Source organism: Vicugna pacos, chromosome 7 (assembly GCF_048564905.1).
Source record: "Vicugna pacos chromosome 7, VicPac4, whole genome shotgun sequence".
NCBI lineage: Eukaryota > Metazoa > Chordata > Mammalia > Artiodactyla > Camelidae > Vicugna > Vicugna pacos.
In genome coordinates, this window is record NC_132993.1 from 13677751 (window position 1) to 13700617 (window position 22867).

At 34.8% G+C, this 22867-nt stretch overlaps 1 protein-coding gene across 2 annotated transcripts in view; it reads right to left on the reverse strand.

Moving 5' to 3' along the window:
- The window catches only part of TRIM24 (tripartite motif containing 24), an 88713-nt gene that overhangs the window by 47038 nt on the left and 18808 nt on the right, over positions 1–22867 (reverse strand). For both annotated transcript variants that reach the window (XM_072964371.1, XM_072964370.1), the window contains exons 2-4: positions 9946–10064; positions 4328–4475; positions 1029–1161 (exon numbers count right to left, since the gene is read on the reverse strand). In XM_072964371.1, coding sequence (XP_072820472.1) covers positions 1029–1161; positions 4328–4475; positions 9946–10064 — 400 coding nt within the window. The remainder of the gene's footprint in view (positions 1–1028; positions 1162–4327; positions 4476–9945; positions 10065–22867) is intronic.

The window sequence follows — 22867 nt, forward strand, 5'->3', positions numbered from 1 at the left end:
TTCTGAGCTTTAGTGCCCTATGAGGAACTATTTACTAGCTAGTTTATCTTTATCATAACAGACTTTCAAGATCCCAGCTCAAAGCAAGGAGAAGCCTTTAACCCCTATGATCCCTGAAATCCAATCCCCGTCTTTCAGCTCTACTAGCTTATTAAAAGCAACCCTCAATTTTTAGGCAAATGCTTCAAGGGGGAAAAAGCCCGTACCATTCTCTGTCCCCACTCCAACCTAATCCTGGTCCAATAATTCTTTACCAAGCTCTAAAATATTTTATTGGTTTCTATATTCTGTCCATGTTTTCTAGTTACCCTCATTGGTATAGTTGATCCAAATTACCTAGTCTGCCATTGTTGGGAGCCTAGACTTTTTTTAATCAATTATATTTCTATCAGTTTACCAGAATCTTACTGTTTAAGTCAGATTTTGCCAACTCAGGTGGACTATTTGCCAACTATGGAGGACAGATTTAAAAGTAAGCTTTGATAGGAATTATGATGAATTAGGAAAAGCATACCCATTTTAAAAGTCAATTCCAGCCAAGTGTTGACATGAAAGTATATGGGTCCCAGTGCTACAACAGATTCTATTTTCAAAACACACACAAACTAAAGATCAAAATTTTTTTTTAATGTAAAATCTCCTCATTTACAACACTAGCAACTAATTCCATATATTCTTTTTACAAAGCATGTAGGCCAGTGTTTCTCCACTCATGGTGATTTTGCTCTCTAGGGCATTTGGCACATCTGGAGACATTTTTCGTTGTCACAACTGGGAGAATGCTACTGGAATCAAGTAAATAGAGGTCAAAGATGCAGCTAAACACCATAAAATACACATAGCCCCCACAACAAACAATTACCTGGCTCCAAATGTCAACAGTGCCAAAGATGAAAAATCCTGAAACAGGCCAACATCCTGCTGGCCAAACAAAATATTACTTGCAGATTGACACTTGGCTGAGATGCCAGCAGTCGTCTAGTCCTCATACAGCATCAATCTATGTAGACAATGAAAGATGCTGGTACCTGTGCTCTTTATGTTCCAATAACTGGCAGTCACGACACGTCAATTTGTCGCATGTTTCACAGTAAAGCTTCAGCTGCTCCTTTTTATGAAAAGGACAAAACACTGGTCGCTGACTGGTCACACCAACTGCCTCTGCAGAAACAATGAAAGGCAAAAAAGAAGAAAATTAACTTAATTGAATGGTAAATAACTATCAGATTGTTCAGTTAAATTCAAATACATTGAGATAAAAGGAGCTACAGTTTCATCAACACCTTCATTACCACTAGGTTCTACAGATAATAAAATATTAAGTGTTTTTTTGCACTTCAGGAGGAAATTTATATTTATAAATGAGTTTTTCACTTTCCAGTATAAAAATTCAAATTAATTCAGGAGAAAAAGAAAGTGTGTAGCTAAAATGATGCTTCATGGGCCCTGAGCTTTAGTCTTGAGAAATCTTAATAGCACAGATAAGTAAGTGTGAACCAACTGGAATGTTTTCTATTCCAAATGAGGGAGATTTTTTTAAAATGCAATGCAGAAAATCAAATAAAAATGTACAAAAGGGGTATCCTATTATTTTGCCAAAGTAGGGAAATAATTTTTCCACTTTTACAAAAATCCTAACAGAGTATACCTAGTAACACAGAGATAATCATAAAATGTTCACTACTGCACTGTAGTCATCCACATATACACTTGATAGCTATCCAGAGTGGGGATAAAACTGGGCAAAGCTTATGTTACAATGTCAAATGGAAAAATTAGAATACAAATAAATGCAATGACTGATTAAAAAGTACTAAGTTAAGCTGAGAGGAACTAAAAATAAAATTAATGAACTAAAAAGTATAGAGAGGATAATTAGATAACTTTCAAGATAAAAACAAAAAGGTAATTTACTATCTAGCCAGAGCAAAAAGGTAAAAAATACATAAAATTCTAAATGAAAAAAGGGAAAATAACAGATAGAGAAAATTAACAATGTATTAAAAGAATATTAACTGACTATACTTCACTTTAAAAAAAGGAAAAAAATTAAAAGAATATTAAAAGCAGGACACATCAAGACCTAAAGGAATTAATTCCAGCAACACAAAAATGGTTCAGTATTAGTACTGTCATAGCTCCCAGCTCCCTTCTTGAGGTTCATGTCATCTGGGCATCACAGTAGGCAGGGTGACCATACATCCTTAGTTGGCTTGAGACATCCTGGTTTGTGCCTGTTTTGCAGGAATGATTATTTATAGATACTCTGGTTTAGATACTTAAGACATCATTTATAGACATCCTTTATCTATGAAGAATGTAGACTCATAGTCACCTCCTAGTCCTAAATCTCATCATCATCCTGGATGATCTGTAAGACCACAGAGAGTACCACATAAAGACAAGTCTCTCAGACTTTCTCATCTCCGGAGAACTGTACTTTGGCTATTTATTCCATTTACTATAGATCATGGTCCCACCCTAGATTTTTTAATTGTCCTTAATTGTTCCATTTCTATAATCATAAAGTCAAATACCCCACTCTAGTAACTTCTACCTTCTAACCTTCCAATTCTTAGTTAACTACTCTTACTGTACATCATTGGTATCTCTTGTCCGTAATCATTTCTTTCACCCTATTGACAGACACTATCAATTTTATTTCCTTTATACAGTTAAAACCCCCAAATTCTTCATGTCAATACATGCCATTATCTGCATCTCTTACCCCGTGGAGCTTCTGAACATCAGTCCAGCTAAACCCCAACTCTAACTAATTCAATTCTCCTCTATAACCACATCAGACTCCTAAGGACTGACACAGGAGGTTTTAAGGACTATATCAAATGTAACCCTGACACTACCAAGCAGTCCTGTTTCCAAAGCTAGAGCTCTCCTTCAACTGGAATTATTTCAAATATCCTCTGAATTCCTTACTTTTGGTCCTGTTTCCTCTGCTCTCTTTTTTCAATAGATGGCCACCTTCACAGAAAAACAGAAGTCTTTCTAGCACTAATCTATTAAATTTACCTGGCCTCTTCTCTTTTCTGTCTTCTTCATCAGTGTTCTCAGAAATTTATATCTCCCTTTTCCTATGTCTCAAGACTCCTAGCCTCATCTCTCACTATCCTCCTCTTGCATCTTAATTTCCAGCTAAATTCAACTTTCCCCCTCTGGAAATTTGCACATGTGCTTCAGTTTTCCCCACCCTTCTCCTTTATGTGATGAAATTCTGTTCATCCTTGATGTTCCAGATTTAGCCTCTAATGTAAATCTCCAAATCTGAGTGTGGTTCTCCTTTCATGTGCTCCCATAAACCTTACGAGGTTCAACTATGATTGCTAATTTGTTCACAGTCTTCATCATACTAAACTCCTGGAGGGTAGCAAGTATGTGTCTTAATCACCTTTTCATCTCTTTAACCTAGTAAAGTTTCTAGAATATAGAACAAGCATACAGACACTGGTCGACTCAATAAATAAAAAGCAGTGAGTTAATTTTTAAACAAAAATATATTAATGAGTCATAAAAATGAATGAAGTTCTGCTAAATATTACAACATAGATGAAGCCTGAAAACACTGTGGTAAGTGAAATAAGTCAGACATTGAAGGACAAATACCATATGATTCCACTTACAGAAGATGTCTAGAATAAGCAAATTCATAAAGACAGAGAGCAGACTGGAGGTTAGCAGGGCCTGGTGGGGAAAGGGGAATGGGGAAGTCTTTATTTACCGGGGACAGTTTCTTTTGGAGGTGCTAAAAAGTTTTGAAAATAGACAGTGGTGTTGGTTGCATAACACTCTGAATGCAATTAATGCCACTGACTTGTACACCTGAAAATGGTCAGAATGTCGAATTAAGTTACACATATTTTACTATAATAAAAAAGTATTAGTAAACTTTACATAATAAGCAACACAATAAAAATCAAAGCATAATTACATAAAAAGCAAAGCTTCTTTGATTATCTATATAACAAATATCAGGAAACAGGTTTACTATAAGAAAAGAGTTGTAAAACTTAAGTCCACCCATATCATCTTAAAAATAAGAGAAATATTAGTTTTAAAAAGCAACTTTTTTTTTCATCTGCTGTACCTTCACATCAAATTAAGAGATTTATAGGAGGAGGGTTGTGAGTATAAATATACAGCAGAATTTGATATCTATTCAAACTTCCTGGTATTTATAAATATTCAAATTCAACTATAAATATAGACTTCCTTGTATAAAAGACAAGAGCATCACAAAACAAGTGCATCACAAGACAAGTCAGTGTGGGAAGGAAAGATAAAAACGAGATTTTAAACACTAATTTATTACCTGGAGAGACTTCCTCTTTCTGTCTCACCGTGTGGTCTTTTGTGAATTTTACCCTTTGATGAGCTCTGATGCATGTCTTGCAGAGCCATTCAACACACTCTACACAAAACCCATTAGCTTCCGCATTGTCCTCACAGCTTGTACACACCTAATAAAAGAATATGTCACATCAATTTCTGAGGAAAAAAGAACAGGTGGTCACATGGCTAATCATACAGAAATGATACACCAACAGTACTGAACTCTATCAGTTATCTTCTTAACAGTGTTCATAAATTTAAACTGACATTATGTTTTAAATTATAAATATATAAAGTGGAAATATAAGGACATTGCCCTCAGTTCAAAATATCAAATATTCCAGGCACTGTGCTAAGTGTTGAGGATCCAACAATCAGAAAAGGCAAACATGCCCTTGCCCTTATGACAGCTAGTCTCACGGATGAAGTGTGGTTCAAATCCCAGTTTCCCTGCTTACCAGATGAGTAGTCTTGGGCAGGATACGCAGAATGCCCATCTTTATTTAAAATAAGTGTACTAACATGGACTTTACTGAGTGATTGTGAAGATCAAACGTGAAGCAGTCAAATAGTATTGGAATAATCACAGTAATATATAACTACAAAATTGACACATGCCATACAGGGAAAGTGTAAGAAGGTATAAGCACATATGATGGAGGAAAGTGATCTGATTTCAGGGGCTGAAAGGCTGGGAAAAGTGAGAGGAGCGATTACCCAGGCAAGGCTTTCTCTAAGTCGATCATATTTGCATCAAGATATGAAAGTTGAGTCACTGATTACTGATGAAAGTCTTCTAGGCAAAGAGAACAGCATGTACAAAAGCCTCCTGCAAGAACAAGGCAGGTTCAAAGAACTGAGAGAAAGGCAGTGTGACTGAGGGCGAGATCAAGGGGAAGAGCGGCACAAGGAGGAGCCAGCGGCAGGGCAGGCAGGGGCCAGGTCAAGCAGGGTCACGGGGCAGTTTTGGTCTTTGTCTGAAGAAGTCCCTAAAAACTTTTAAGTAAGTGACGTGGCCAGATGTGCTTTCTTAAAATCACTGTCCCTGCAATGTAGAGATGAGATTAGAATAAGGGCAAGTGTTTCTGCATAGGGTTAAGTAGGAGGCCTTTTCAGTGCTTAGATGACAGTAAGTAGAAGTGGAGATGAATGAAAATTTGGGAATTAAAACTGACTGGTTTAGAGGATGCACTGGATATGGGAGGTGAAGAAGAGTCCGTTTTCATGTTTCCAGCTTGTATAACTGTGTAGATGGTGGCACTAACCTCTGAGAACAGACTAAAGTTACACAATGTATAAGCAGTCCTCATATCATGTATGGTTGGGGAAAAAATTCTTCCCCTCAGTCAGTGGTTTACATTAGCCCAACTCTAAATACCTGGATAACATATCCATAAACCAGAAACTGCCTTTTCTCATCTCTTGCCTTCAACCTTTCATTTGATGCCACTGACTCTTACTTCCTAGAAATCATTCAGATTCCTTGATACTTCCAGGTCCTCTTATCTCCCAGATTGACTTTCTGGTTTCCACCACTACTCTCCCTCCTCAGATTCTGTAGATTTCTGTTAGATCTGGTGAGGGGATTGATCTCATCCACTCCCTCAGCTTTAACTATCACCTCTATAAAGAGGTCACCTAAAACTACATCTCCACATTATATGGCAAAAAGGAGTGAGGTATCTCTACATACATTGCTACGGAGAGATCTCTAGTACATAAGTAAAATTTAAAAGGCAAAGTGTTAAAGCAAATCATAGTACTGCTTATCTAAGAAAGATGGGGATGGGATGACTTATTTGCATAAATCTTAAAATTAATATAAAATTACGATAAACAATAAAAGAAATTAAACGGTTATGTATAAGGTAGAGAAAAAATAAGGTAGATAGGTAGGTAAGACAGAGATAGAAGTTGAGTTCTCTGAATATACCGTTTTATAGATTTTACTTTGCAACCAGCATTATGAATGTTTTATATGTAGTTATACAAGTTTCAATTTAAAAAAACTAAACCCCTATGTATCAAAAGCAAAATGAAACAACTGAACCTGCCTATTAAGTGGTCCATATAGAAAGGAATTATTTATTTCAAGTAACTTAAAAACATGGATTAAGTGTCTCTAATAATAGTAATTGTTGTCTTCTTGCTCTCTGGTTTGAGAGAGACAATTCTATAATTTCTACTTTCAGTACCAACTCTGTTCTTCACTCTTACTCTGCAAACCACATGTATGCTTCCTGAGCTGGCTCCACATGAGATTCTATAGGTGGTGCAGGAGAAAGACTACAATGCCAGAAGAAGAAGGGACTTGATTATCTTAGCTGGCTTCCTATTTGCTTGAGTTTTCTGTGAACATCTGTGAACAATTTCAGATTTGACTTAAAAATACGAATATATACTTGAAATATTTCCCCTTCTCTTTTTAAACTAAAAAGCATTTGTTAAATCATTCTCCTGAAAGTCCTAGAAAAATGACCAACCCAATGGTGATAAGCACCCCTAGCATCCACATTGTGCTCTCTAAATACCACTTCAGCCTAGAAGGAACTGAGGCTCTTAGGATAACCAGCTCCTGCTGGTTCCAGGTGTAGAACAAAAAATGAACAATATCTTGTCAAAATAGAAAGCAAGGGAGATAGCAACTACTACTGCGACTGTACCAGAAGGACTCAGGAATCAGTATGAGGCTCTCACTGCCAAGTGGGCACGATAACAACTACAATACATTTTATGTTAGATATCCATGAGTGTGTAACAATAAGCCCACACACCCACCACTCAGGAGTCACCTCTGAATAATGCGAAGAAACTAAGTCACTACTCTAAAAATCAGCAACTAAAAGGAGAGAATCAAGCATTTAACCTACCTTTCCTTTATAACCTAAAAATAGATGAAGGAAGCTTTTCTCTTTCTATTCCAGTTTGAGAAATAAAGGGGAAATGACAGAATGAAAACGTTATCATTTTTCAAAGTCCTAATGAAATACGGAATCTTGGCAGTGATCATTAATGGCCATTAACATCAGAAAAAAGACAACCAAACATCATAGGCCTCCTGCTTGAAACAGACAGACACCTGGATGGAAGTATTCTTATGTCCTCTCACCCAATGGGACTTGAATCTAAACCAATCTAAATCTAAAAATCTACATTTTTATCACCAGTTTACACAAAATACAGGAGACAGGGAAGCATGCTAAATTTTAAATGACTTTATAGAAATGGTCAGCAAAATTCAGAATATGGCTAACTCCACTGGACTAACAACCCAGTTTATCCAACAAATATTGAAAAGAGGAAAAAGAAGGCCAGCAAGGCAAAGGGGTAATTTGAGATTAATTAAAAACATATGTTAGAGACAAATCAACCAAATGTACTGTACAGGCCTTACTGGATCCTTACAGAAATGTTAAAAAAAATGACAATAACTAGAAACATCTGCACAAACATCTCAATGTCTGATGATATTAAGGAATTACTGTAAATTTTCTATATATATAAAATTAATCTGGTGGTTATATTTACAGAAAAAAGTTTTATACACATAAATATGGCAATACTTATAGATTAGGTTATATAATGCCTAGGACTAACTTCAACATAATCTAGTGGTAAGGGGACATGTCAAGTTATACATAAAATAAGAGTTAATGACTACTGACCTAGACAATGGGTACCTGGGAGTTTGTTATGCTAATCTGTGTCCCCCCTCCTTTTTGGGGGGTAATGCCTGAAATTATCCATAGTAAAACGTCTCTAAAACTTTATCTCCAGCTATGAACTCTCCTTAGAGCTCCAGTTTGACCAAAGATGACATTTCCACCTAAGTCTTACAGGCAAACTCAATCACATTTAAAACCAACTCTCTACCTGTATCTACTTTGCTGCTCCCTTCATCGCTGTGAAAGTCACCCCAACCTGGCAGTGAGACCTCTCACTTTTCACATCCAATCATGTCTATCGAGGCCCATGTGCATTGTAATTCCCGTACTTCCCTCCTTATTACCACACCACGCTAGTGCTTCCTAGCTCCAATTCATCCTACATTACCATCCGTCCAGTCTTCATTCCCCAAATATCCCTACAAGCACCCTATTCTCAAACCAGATTTAATGCCCTCCCATCCCCACTTGTCCACACTGAAGATATCTATAGGATTCTATTCCTAGTTTAACTGAATACAACTTCTTCCCATTGTGTTTCTGTGACAGAAGAATATGTAAACTTACTGAAAACTAATTGATATACAGAGGCATAAAGCAGCCTCTTATCAATTTTTTAAATCAGAATCCTTTCAGTTCTCATCTCTCACCATTGTCATTTCATGTTATATCATTACTCTAACTTGTTGATTATTTACACTACCTTGCTTTTGAATTTTCTGGACTGAGTATTCACATGTACTACTGGAGTTCACCTAAAGAAGTACAACCGGTGAGCGATATGATTAACAAAGTGTATCTAGTATAAATACAATCACGTACAAGCAGAGTGGCATAACACTCAAGAAGGCTGACACACAATCAGTATCCAGAAAGGAACTTTCAGAGGAGTTAAGTACTGGACTCTGTAGCTCACAGAATTTGTTTCCACCCTTAAAAGCTGGTTTCACAACAATAAGAAAGTTTATTCCCTGCACTAAGCCCTGTTTTAGCCTTTGATAAAGTTCATATTAGGAAGAATTATGGATACTTTTGAAACAAAAAGAGATATTTTAATAGTAGCATCTATGTTCATTTACAGTGAACCCCAAATCCTATAGTCTCCCTAAGAACAAAAAGGTGAAAATAAAAAGTACAGAAATTTAGTTGTGTGATTACTGAAGAGTGCTACTTTTTAGATTTTTACGTTTTAGATTAATAATCATATTTCCATAATCAGATTCAGTTTTTTCACAGGTCTTCTATTCCAAATTAAAGGAACTATCTAGAGAAATCATCAATGAATCATGATCCAAAAGGAGACTATGATACTTGGCACATACTGTAGAATCATTCATAGCTCACCTCCACTGGAGAACTACAGTTCCTCCACTGGGGACCTGACATTTAGATTTAAGGGGCCAAGAGGTACTATATATGGATTAGGAAAGTAGGGAAAAACAAAACAAAACACTGCTGGATCTCTAAATGCGACACCTTGGACAATGCTACCAAATTAGACTTTGAAAGACATACTATGTAGAAAAGGAGACAATCTTAAAATATAGAAACCATGTGATTAAAGACATGGAATTTTTCACATGTATCATTATAGTGCTTATCATTAAAATAAAAAAAACTTTACGGGAAGGAGCTTGAAATAAAATAACTGTCAATACACAGTACAATTACAAAGAAATGAAATAAAGTCAAATACAGAATAAGGGTTTTCTCTGCAGGATAGGGAAGTAGGGGTGGAGTAAGGGCCTCTGTATTGGCACTGTTTTATTCCTTAAGATTAATTAGCCATTATTCTCTATACACCTTTAAAATATCACACAACTACACAGATATAATGGTCTAGTAGGTTCAATGTCTTTTATCTTAGAGTTCTTCAGCATTTTAGGCTGCCTCATTAAAAGAAGACAAAAGATTCAAGACTTAATATGCTTACCTGATTAGATTTTTCTACAGTACTGCTGGGAACCTCAGTAGTGTCCTTCACGAAAAAATTATCTATGATGTGTCTCTCTGCACATTCTTGGCTGCAAACTGGACATCGAATGACTCCAACTGGGAAAGATAAAATTGTATTCTAAGTTTTTTTTAATATTGATATACAATTGACATAACATTATATTAGTTTAAGGTGTACAATGTAATGATTCATTATTTGTATGTACTGCAAAACGACCACCACAATATATTCAGTTCACATCTGTCAACATACACAATTACACTTTTTTTCCTTGTGCAAAGAACTTTTGATATCCACTTCCTAGGTACTTTCAAAATACGCAGCACAGTATTATTAGCTGCAGTCATCATGCTGTGCATTATGTATCCGCACGACTTACTCATTCTGTAACTGGAAGTTTTTACCTTTTGACTCTTTTCACCAATTTCACCCACCCCTTACCCCCTACCTCAGGCAACCACCAATCCTGCTCTTCTAAGTTGTAATACAATTATACTGAGTACTAAACCAACACCTCATCCAAACTGTAATGGGTTCTTTTACAATGCCTACTCTCTTCAAATTCATACCTGCTGCTACTTAACACAAAGCAATTCACTTTATGTACATATATGAATTTTACATGTGTGACTGCACCTGCACACGTGTACACAAGTGGGGTGTGTGTGTATACACATCCCACACATAGTAGATTAAATGACAAATAAATGCTCATAATTTTAAATGAGATGTCCTTCCAAATAAACATTCCCTTTGTCTGTTCTTTCACTGTTTAGCAACTTCTCTCCCATTGTTTTTCAAATAGGGATGTGCAGAATCACATGGAGATTTCTAAAAGAACGGAGAGTTCTGGTTCTCTACGGACTCACAGAATCAGGATTTCTGAAAGTGTAGCACAGACATACTCATTTTGTTTAAAATCTCCATGGCAGATTCAGAAACACCAATTTGCTTCCTTTCACAAGTAAAAATAGTGTTCCTTTGGGAGAAAAACATTTTCATAGTGCTTGGTAAACCAATAAATAATTATGAATGAATTAAAATATAAAATTTTAATTAAATTTAAAAAATCCAATATAAACTTGATGCTGTAATTTATACCAAGAAGACTATACAAGGTTTCCAGATAACGTTTTGTTTTGTTTTGTTTTTGGTAAAATGCAATGTGTAAGAATGAACACAAAGTAATCCAAGTTCAATTTCATTTGTATATACAATCAATAAACAAAAATTTTAATTAAAAACCTATTTTACAATAGCAACAAAAATATTAAGTACTTAGGAGTAAATTTTTTTACTGTACAAGGCCAATATGGAGAAAAATGTCCAGCTATATTTAGAAACACTAAAAAATACCTAAGCAATGAAAACATATTCTTGATGGTAAAGATGCCAATTGTCCCTAAACATATCTAGATTCAATGCAGTTGTAATAACAACCCCAACAGGGAATACAAAAGAGTTTTGACAAGCTGGGGGACATGCCTATCAAATAACAAGACATACTATCAAGCTACAGTAATTAAAATGGTGTGATATTCATGAAAGGATAAACAAAAATGGAACAGAATACACATACCAGAAACAGGCACACATTTTCTATGTGACAGATGTGGCACTAGAAATCAGTGGGAAAAGGGGATGAACTTTTCACGGTACTAAAGTTCTCTATAGTGAGAGGGGGATGCCATCAGATCCCTACTTTAGTTAATTAAAAAATAATTATTTTGGATAGGATAAATAAAGAACTTTAAAATTTTTCATGAAGAAATATAGAACATCTGTGGAACTTTAGAACTAGTATAAATTTTTTAATCAAGAAACAAAATACAAGAGCGTAAGGGAAAGGTCTATGAGTTCAACTTCATTAAAGTTAAGAACTAAAGCTGGTCAAAAGATTACCATGAAGAAAGTGAGAAGACAAGCCCCCAACTGGCGGAAAGATATACCTAAGACATAGTACCAACAAGAAATCACTAATTAAAATCTGTAAAGATGTGACAATGCATTTCACAGAGAAAGCCTGAGTAAACACATTTTTTCTTATTCAGGAAAAGTAGAGCTAAAGCCTCTAGACATTCTATATAAAACTGGGAAAGGTAGGAGGCAGTAGACTGTCTAGAAACCTCAGGACCCAAGGAATGATAATGGTGAGGTCATTGAGATGGAAGCTGCCAACTCAAACACCAACAAGTGTAAACAAAAGAGCCCAGAAAAGCCAGCTCCTTCTATCCCAAAGGACCAGGAAAAGGGCAGCATGGCAAGACAGAGAACTCTACTCCAGGCAAACACCACAGAAAAAACATGTTTCCTCTCCCACCTAGACTTCCACCCTGGCTAAGCAGAAACCAGGTGTCCCAACCACCCCCTGCTGGATGTGTCAGAGAAGCCTGGTGGGGAGCTAGGGCTTTGATCCTCACTGGGTGGTAATGAGGCCCAAGGCAGTGTCAGTGGAGACCATACGAGGAACCTGAACTTGTAACCCCAGGACAGTAATGAGGAACTCCTCTGCCACCATGCTGAAGGCCTGGTGGAAAGTCAGGACTTTTATCAATATTTACCAGTAACCTCCCCTGTCCCAGTGTGCATTAAATATTATCCCCACTTTACAGATCAGGAAACTGAGCACCATGACTTACCCGTGGTCATACAACTATTAAGTAGCAATTCTGAATCCCGCCTAATGACACATCTTGTATACATTCTACATGGAAAGTATTTAAATAAAAACATATAGCATGGACTTTAAAGCTATATAGATCTAGATTATTCCTCTTTATTGACTGCTCTATAACACCTAAACAATCTTTATGACCCTCTGTTTCCTCTTCTAGTCATGATGATAATGATTACCATATTGAGAACTTGTTATGCTCCAGTTATTGTGCTAAATATTCCATGCTCATTAGAAATCTGAGGCAGAACTGTTGTAACGATTATATTAACAAATGTGTAAAAGGGCTTAATGATGTTGGGGTGGTAGCTGGTAAACCTGTGCTATACTCTGTGCCCCCAATTAAAATCAGGTAACAGTTGACTCCTTCTTAAGGATCAGCACTATCTCACCTACCTCATCCCTCAAATGATCTACTAAGACTACAAAAGTATTCTGAGTCATAGGGGTACCTCAACCTAAAGTGGAACAATGAGACTAAATGTTGGTGAATTTAAAATTTGCATCTTTACCTATACTTCATTCCCAAGCTCAAGATGTACCTTGCCATTATAAGAAAAACCAGGCTCTGCATATAATACAGTAACTATCTGAATGCCTATATGAAGAAAGCAATTCTTTTGACATGCTATCCTGGAAAGGGTGAGAATACTGCAGAAACATAATTCAACTCCCATTTTGGAAAAGGAAAAATTTGAAATCTGAAAGGCTAGCAGAGAGTCAACTTTAATTCAAAAGAAACAGTAAAGTAAATGGAGCAATACAAATGCTTCTCTTTGCTGATACCAGAAGGTAAGAATACAGAATATGTACTGGGAACAAACAAGGAAATCACCTATGTATTAATCAAGTTGAAACAACTAACACTTTGGATATTATATTTATCTGTATTTTGAAGGAAAAGGACAGCTGAAGTCATATGTAAGTTCTGTGTTTGCTAAATGAAATCATGAAAGAGGTTTAGATAATTATAAGATCATAAAAACATGACTGATATAAGAGATTAATGATAGATCATAAATTACATACTTATATTAGTAGCTGAGTTCTCCTACAAATTAAATGTTTATAGTTTTTGGATTTTGAGATGTAAATATGATCCACTATTTCCTTTTTGTGAAGCTTTAGTGTCTAAACCTAAGCACAATGCAGGGCTTATGCTTTGACATTAAGTACAAGAAATGGCTGGCAACTCTTTGCTCGTCTCCATAAAAGAGATGTATGTGGATTTAAAGCCTCTTATTACACACTATGGATCACAGACACAAGTAAGTTGAAGGATAGGACCATGAGATGGATCACCACCAGCCAGGCAACTATATTTCAACATCCATAGGAGAAAAAGGAGAGGATCTATATAATACAAAAAGTGCTCTGTCCATGGTCCTGTCAATATCATTGATGGCTTGCTAGTTAAGCATGTCTGTATACAACAAAAGACCCAATTAAATGCTACCTACAAAAAAAAAAAATTAAATACACACACAGGGGAAAAAAATAAAAGAATAGAAATAGACATACATTCAAATGATAAGCATATGAAACCTGGGGGATTTTATAATACTGGAAAGAGTAGACTACAGAACTAGAACTATTACCAGATACAAAGTGGGGACAGCGTATAATGATAAAGAGCTTACTTCCTCACAAAGACATATAATCCTAAATGCACATATACCTCATTAACAGAGTATCAGAATACATCATGTAAAAACTGATACAGCTGTAAAGAGAAACACATAAATCCGCATGATAGTTGGAGATTTCAACTCTCCTCTCAGTAATCAATAGAGCAGTAGAAAATCAGTAAATATATAAAAAACTTGAACAAAAGAATCAAATAACTTGATCCAATTGTTGTTTAAAGACTACCCAATGTTAGCAGAATACATATACTTAACGTGTGGATGGAATATTTACCAAGATATAACATATGCTGGGCAATAAAACACTATGGATAGATTAAAGGAACTAAAAACACACAAAATACGTTCCATGAGTACAATAAGATAAACTTAGAAATGAGTAACAGAGGGAACTGGAAAACCCTCAAATATCTGGAAGTTGAACAACTTACTTCCAAATATTACCCACGTGTTAACGAGGAAAGATCTAAAACTCAGTGATCTAAGCTTCCACCCAACAAGCTAGAAAAAGAGCAAATTAATGCCACACACACACAAAACCAAAAAGGAAAATGAAGAAAATAATGAGCAGAAAACAATGAAGAAAGTAAGAAAATGGGAATAAAGAAAAAAAAAATCAATGAAACCAAACCCAGTTTTTGTGGGTGGGATAAAATTAATAAATCTCTAGCTAGAAAAAATGACCAAAATCAAAAATGAAAGAGGCCATTTCTACAGATTCCATGGACTTTAAAAAAGTGTGGGAATATTATCAACTTGATTAAATGTGTTGATTCTTTAAAAGACACAATTACCAAAATCTTCTCAAGAAATAGCTAAATAGCTCTTTATCTATTAAAGAAATTTAATTTGTACTTAAAAAAAACTTTCCCACAGAGAAAAGTCTAGACCTAGAAGGCTCCACCAGTGAACTCTGTCAAACATTTAAAGACAATACTAACTCTACACAATTCTTTTACAAAGTAGAGAAGGAACACTTCCCATCTCATTTTATAAGGCCAATGTTCCTCTCATACTAAAATCAAGGAAAGAAAAGTACAGATCAATATCTCATTAACAAAATATCAGAAAATCAAATGCAGAAATACGTAAAAAGGGTAATTTAAATAGAGTTTATTAAAGAAAAGCTGGTTGAGCATTCAAATCAATTAAAGTAATTCACAATATTCAAAATAAAGGAGAAAAACCGTATGATCATTCTTGAAAAATTCCATAACTATGCAAGATTAAAAAAAAAACTCAGCAACCTAGGAATAGAAGGAAACTTCCTCAACCTGATAAGGACTGTGTAACAAAATCCTACACCTAACACTATTATTGATGAAATACTGAATGCTTTCTGGTGTGATTTGGAAGAAAGCAACAGTGTCCACTCTCACAACTTTTATTCCAGGCAGTTTCAGTTTCTTTAGATAAAGAAATAAAAGAAACAGGTTGGAAAATAAGAATTAGAATTGTTTATATTCACAGGTAACATAACCATGTATGTAAAAAACTGTAAGGTAGCCACACACACACACACACACGTCACAAATACTTACAGATACTTTTAACAAAATATGTGCAAGATCTATACACTGAAAACTACAAAAGAAAAATTAAAGGTCACCTAAAGAAAGGAGATATTAAACATGTCTTCGGATTGAAACACTCAATGTGATTAGGATGTTTCTTCTTCCCAAATTGAGCTAAAAGATTCAGTGCAATCCCAATTAAAATCCCAGTGGCTTTTTGTAATAACTGACAAAATGATTCTAAAATTTATATGAAAATGCGGAGGATCAAAAAAAGCAAAAACAACTTGAAAAATAACAAATTTGGAGGACTTAAGCTATCTGATTTCAAGACTTACTACAGAATTATAGAAATCAAGACAGGGTGTGGTATTCGTGTAAGGACAGAAATACAATGAAACAGAATATAGAATCCAGAAATAGACATATATTTATAGAACATTCATATAAAATATATACAACTATTTAATCAATACCTGAAAAGGATGGATTGAGAGAAAATGTTATGGGTAAGAACTCTGTAGAAGTTAAGTGATAAATCCTATAAATTTTTCAGAATAAATGAATCTCGATTAAAAAGAAACTATGTCTACATCTATCATACTAAAACTGCAGAAACCAAAGACAAAGAAAAATATTAAAAGCAAAAAAAAGATTAAATTATCATCAAAGACTGATAGCCTACTCTCATCAGCAACAATGGAAATCAGAAGATAACAGAAAGACATCTTCCAAGCGATAAAAAAGAACAGTCTAGCCAGAACTCTGCACCCAGAAGAAGTATCTTTAAATCTTTGCACTAGCTGAAAGACAAACTGTCACACTAGATATTAAAATCCAACAATATGCCGTTATGTTGCCAATTTGATATACCTTTTAGGTTTACTAGTTCATTTATTTTTAGTTTTAGAGTTTATTTTTAATTTTGGTATAAAATTATTTTTGAATATGTAAAACATTTACATGGTTCAAAAGTCAAGAACTATACTAGAAAGAGTATCAGATTTCACTTCTGTAAACATAACTTTTATATACACTGGAAAACCAAAAAATACATGTGACTTGTTCTATTGTAATACTCACTTTATTGCAGTGGTCTAAAACTAAACCAGCAATATCTCCAAGGTCTGCCTGTACTTGTACACTAATGTTCACAGCACTGTTATCCACAATAACCAAAAGGTGAAAACAAGTGTCCATCAACAGGTGAATAAACAAAATACACTATTATCCACAAAATGGAATATTATTTAGCCATTAAAAAGGAATGAAATTATGACACATGTTACAACATGATAAACCTTCAAAATATTACACTAAATAAAACAAGCCAGACCAAAAAAGGACAAATATTATATACTTCCACTCACATGAGGTATCTAGAATAGATAAGTTCAAAAGGACAGAAAAGTGGAATACAGGTACCAAGGTCTGGGGAAAGGGAACTGATGAGTTATTGCTTACTGTATAAAAAATTTCTGTTTATGGTAAGTTCAGGAAATAGTAGTTATAGTTACAAATCACTGTGAATGTACTTAATGCTATGGAATTACACACTTAAAAATTAAAATAATAAATTTTATGTTATGTATATTTTAACACATTGTTTTAAAGTATTCAAAAAGTTGGTAAGGCATAGTAAAATAAACCCAAAGAAACTAGGAAGAAATCAGTAAAATGGAACAAAAGCCATACAATTCTTCAAAGAAACTAATAAAACTGAAGGGCTCTGGTGGGGAGGGAGGGAGGGAGGGAGAGAGGGGACACAAGTGAGTGAGTGCACACCTATAAAACCAGTAACCAGAATGAAAAAGGATATAACTTGAGATGAAACACATCTGAAGAATTAGTAAGAGGTTATTATGAACAACTTGCATCAATAAAGTTGAAACTTTATATAAAATGTACAAATGTGTAGCAAAAAGTGAAATATCTACCATAGTCTCTCAAGTGAAAAAGAAACCTAGAGAATCTTAGAGGTAAATCTTTAAGAAAGTTGAGTCAGGGGTCAAAAATCTTCCCACAAAAAGAAAAGCCCATATGTTCAAGAAAGAAAAACTTTAATTCCAATCTTACACAAATTCTTTCAGAGAACTGAAAAAGGTAGCATTGTGTAATTCATTTTGTGAAGTGCACATAACTCTACAGGAAAATTCATTAAAGTAATATAAAAAAGGAAAATCACAGGCCATCTATCTCAAACACAGAAGCAAAAATCTTAACATATTAGCAAACCAAATTCTGCAATGTGTAAAAAGTATAATATACCATCACTAAGTAGACTCCTGCCTGGGAATGCAAGATTTTTTAATTAGAAAATTTATTGTTAGAATTCACCACAAACAGAATAAGGGAAAAAAATTATCCTCTTACCAGACACAGAAAAGGTATTTGATTTTTTTAAAAATAATTGTTCACAATTTTTAAAAACTCAAAATCCTTTTGTGGATATTAAGAATAAACAGAGTGCTGTAAGGCCTAAAATAAAGGCTTAATATACTGTGCTGCCTTGATTCCGGCAAAATTGAGAGTGCCTCAAACAGCCTAACCCAAGTTTCCCTTCCCACTCTTCTCCAACAGATCAGATTCCCTAACAAACCATCCCTCCTTCATCAAAGGGATCAGGCAGTTTCTTCTGCTCATCTTTGAATAATGAGTTTCAGTTCCATGCCAGGTTACAGAAAAATTCAAACAAGCCAATCACAAACTCCTGTGGGAACCTGGGGGCACCCCACATTCCTAATAGTACATACAAAGCCTGCCTCCCACAGTACTAGTTGTTCACTCTGCCCCAACTGCAAAACCCTGTGTGGCCCTGCATGGCATGCAGTGTCCTCCTCCCCAAGGCTGAGCGCATAATACATTGCTGTCCACCTCACTTGTCAGTTTTAGGTGTTATGTGTTGAGCCGTTCTTATGATCCTAGGGTAGGAGTTTCTCCTTCATCAATGAATAGGCTAACAATGTTTTACGTTTAATATGTTAAAATAACTCCTCTAACCTTATAAAAGATATCTATAAAAACTCTACAGCAAACCTCATATTTAATAGTATAATGTTGAAAACTTTCTCTGTGAGATCAAGGAACAAGAGAACGGTATCATTGGTACCACTTTAATTCAATAGTGTACTGGAGATTTTAGGCAGCAAACTAAAGCAAGTAAAAGAAAAGGCTTAAGGATTGGAAATAATGAAATAAAAAGTGTTGTTATTCAGATGATATGTTTATAAGTAGATGATATGACTATATGTGTAGAAAAGTCAAACAAAGTTACAGAAAAATTACTAAAATTAGTAAGATTCAACAAAGTTACTGAAAAGAAACAAATATTTAAAACATATTTCTATTTACATTTACCAGGAACAAAAACGTAACAATGAAGTTAAAATAGGACACCATTTACAACAGCATCAAAAACTATCAAATATCTACAAAACATCCTAAGAGAATATGTGCAAAATCCCAACGGGAACAATTATAAATGTTTAATGAGTCACTAAAGAAAACATAATGAGAGCTGTGGATTAGAAAATTCAACATTACGAGCAAATTCTCCCCAAATTATTTTCCATAATCACTATCTTATTAGGCTTTTGTGGAATCTGAAACTTGATTCTAAAATTTATATGATAATTCAAACTGATAAAAAATAGTGAAAAGATGTTTCTGAAGAATAACACTGATGGTGGTGGGGGTTTACACAAGGATTTGTTTTACCAGCTATCAAAACCTACAGTGAAGATTCAGAAAGTGTGGTATTGGTTTGGGGAGTGATAAATGGACCAACAGATCAGAACTGGCTGAGAAACAGAGATCAAATAATGAGAAACAGACTCATGTATATATAAATACCTAATAACTGATAGGGACAGCAGTGTATTGAGGAAAGAATGGTATTTTCAGTAATGGTGCTGGGGCATCTGGTAAAAAAATGAAACTAGACTCCAATCTCTTGCCATATATAAAAATCAACTGCAGTTGAAACAGAAACCTAAATGTGAAGAGCAAGACTACAGAACTTTTAAAAGAAAACATAGGAAAATAATTTCACTGCTTTTGGGGTGTGGAAAGATTCTTAAAACTAAAGCACTAACAACCACAAAGGAACATTTGTTAAGTTCGGTTAAAAGGCCCTATAAAAAGGTAAGACAAACAGAATGGGAGAAGGTATCCGGAATGTTAAAGAACTATTAAAATTAAACTAATAAAATTAAGTAAAATTAAGATAATAAAATTAAAATAAATAACTCAATATAAAGACGGGAAAGAGACTTGAACAAGCACTTCACAATAGCTGAAACCAGTCAATATATATATGAAAGATGCTCAACCTAACTGGTGCCTAGGAAAAGCATATCAGACCCAAAGAGATTAACAAGTAACACCAGACTGCAAAAAAAACCAACCAAACAAACAAACAAACCACTAAAAAGGATAACACCAAATGATGGTCAGAGCATCCACATCTTGGCCAACAGGAACACAGGTGAGCTGCTGGTGGGTATACAACAGTTGGTAAAAGTTAAGTTGAATATTTGCATACTCTATGACCAAGAATTCTACTTTTCAGTTAAAAAAACTCTGGACCCCTACACATCAACAGAAGGAAACATTAACAAAAATGTTAATAGCTGCACTGCTTTAAAAAGTCCAAGATGAGCAACATTTCAAATGCCCAGCAATAATGAGAAAATTGTGATATATTTGTACAATGTACTATTAAACAGCATTAAAAATGAATGAAACTATAGCTACATGCAGTAACATGTATGACCCCTTCAATCTTACATGAAAATAGCAAGAAATGAAATAAAATAAACCAATATTGTTCCTTTTACACAAAGTCCCCAAACAGGCAAAGCTAAATGATATTTACCATAAAGCAAATGATGAAAGTGATTAACAAGAAAATGGATCCTTGTCTATGGGATGGGAAGGGGTGATCATAAAAGGACACATAAGGAACTTCTAGGGTACTGGCAATGTTGATTTCTTGACATGGTGGTTACATGAGTGTTCACTTAAACTGTTAACTGCACATGTGTTTTCCTCACAATTTAAAAAAGTTTAAAGGTCCTAAGTTCTAGAGATAGGGGAGAAAAACCTATTCACAATAAAACTGAAAAAGCAGGAAGAACACAAAAATCAGAAAGAAGTAGCTGAAATGAAACTAAGAAATAGAGTAGGCCTGAACTGAGAGGATAAAATGAAGAGAGCAGATTTCTGACAGATACAGAAAGGAAACATGGCAGAATCTGTCTGAGAGGGTGGTTTTAAAAAGTCAAAGAAGCAGCTTTAACTTTTAGCCTAACACTTTTAAACCCATACTTTGAATACATAGGAAAAGAGCATATAAACAATGAACTTTCCACAATCAAATGAAATATTATTTAAGTAAGTTGAGTTTTACTAACTAAATATTGCCATGGGTATGATTTTATGAGACTTTCTACCTTTTCTGTATTTCAATTTATTTTTTAAAGTTTTTTGGGGGGATAATTAGGCTTATTTATTTATTTGTTTATTTATTTTTAGAGGGGGTACTGGGGATTGAGCCCCAAACCCTGTGCATGTTAAGCATGCACTCTACCACTTGAGCTATATCCTCCCCACTGACTTCCTACTTTTGAAACAATTTAATTTGCCCATACCTATTAATCAAAACACTTTTCAGCTTTCTTCTTTAATTTTACTGACACATGTCCCAAATACTTTTTAAGTTATGGTATTTTAAAACAATTATAAAAAGCAGGACTCCCTTGTCCCGCTGTACAATGGAAGAGGATGGATAAGCCCTCATCCAAAACTTTCCCTCTACATCATTTTAACATTTATTTTTATTAGATTTCCATTAAATCAAATTTTAATTTGCTTAGTTTTTAGGTATTCATCATTGAATCAGCCCCAAACTTTCCAACAAATCTCTTTCAGTATGTTCAAAATATCAAGTAGTCTTGAATTTACTTTTGTTTCCTCAGACATATTCTCTGAAGTCCTTCCTCCAGCGCCAATCCCTCAAGCCTGCTGCAAGCTGCCATCCTGGGACTTTCCTTCATTATCCCGGAAATTCCTTTGCCTGATGACATTAACAAAATTATCTATTTGCTTTATGCCACATGAAATCTAAATAGTCTCAAAGTAACTATAACAGCTAAAAATAAGCCACCGAATGAAACATAAAATTTCTTTTTGTGTTTAGGATGTGGCATACAAGAGATGTACAATTCATGTTGTAATTTAAAGTCAGTTGAAAAATCCTTTACTACATTAGTTAAACCAGCCAGTTGATTATAATAATTTGTTTCAGGGTGTTTTGTGGGGGGGAGGGGGGCTGATATTTTAGATTTTATTTATTATATAACACACTTATATTGTTTGAAAATCAATACTGCAGTACAAGTTACATTTACACGGTCTGATTTTCATCCCTAATCCATTCTCTATCCCCTCTTGCCTCCACTGGTAGCCATTTTTAGTTTTTTCTTGTTTCTTTTAAAAATATGAGCACATATTTTCTCTTTCTCCTGCTGTTATTTCTTATTGTTACTGAGATTACTGCTTTTAGGCCATTTTAGCACACCGAACTAAGAAATACACTTACACATAATTTCACCCCACATCTCCAAAGTCTGCATTACACATTCTTCTGTACCTTGCCACCTTTTACTCAACAATACATCCCAGAATTCACTCCATAGCAGCCTATGGAGATTTCCCTCACTCCTCTTTCATATCTGCAAGGTGACATACCACAGTATATTCCACCAGTTGTCTACTGCTAGTCACTCCAATTTTCCATTATTGCAAGCAATACTGCAACAACCCTGCACACACCTCATTTTATACCTTTGCAGTTCTATTTTGGGGATATTATTATTCCCAAAAGTGAAGACTGCTGGGTCAATAAGGAAATGCATCTCCAATTTTGCTAGATGTTGCCAAATTCCATTCCATAGGAGTTTTACCATTTTGCATTCCCACCGGCAACACTGCTGAGTGTCTTACTTTCTCCATAGTTTCACTCAGAAAGTATAATTCCAAACTTTTGGGGTTTTTTTGACATT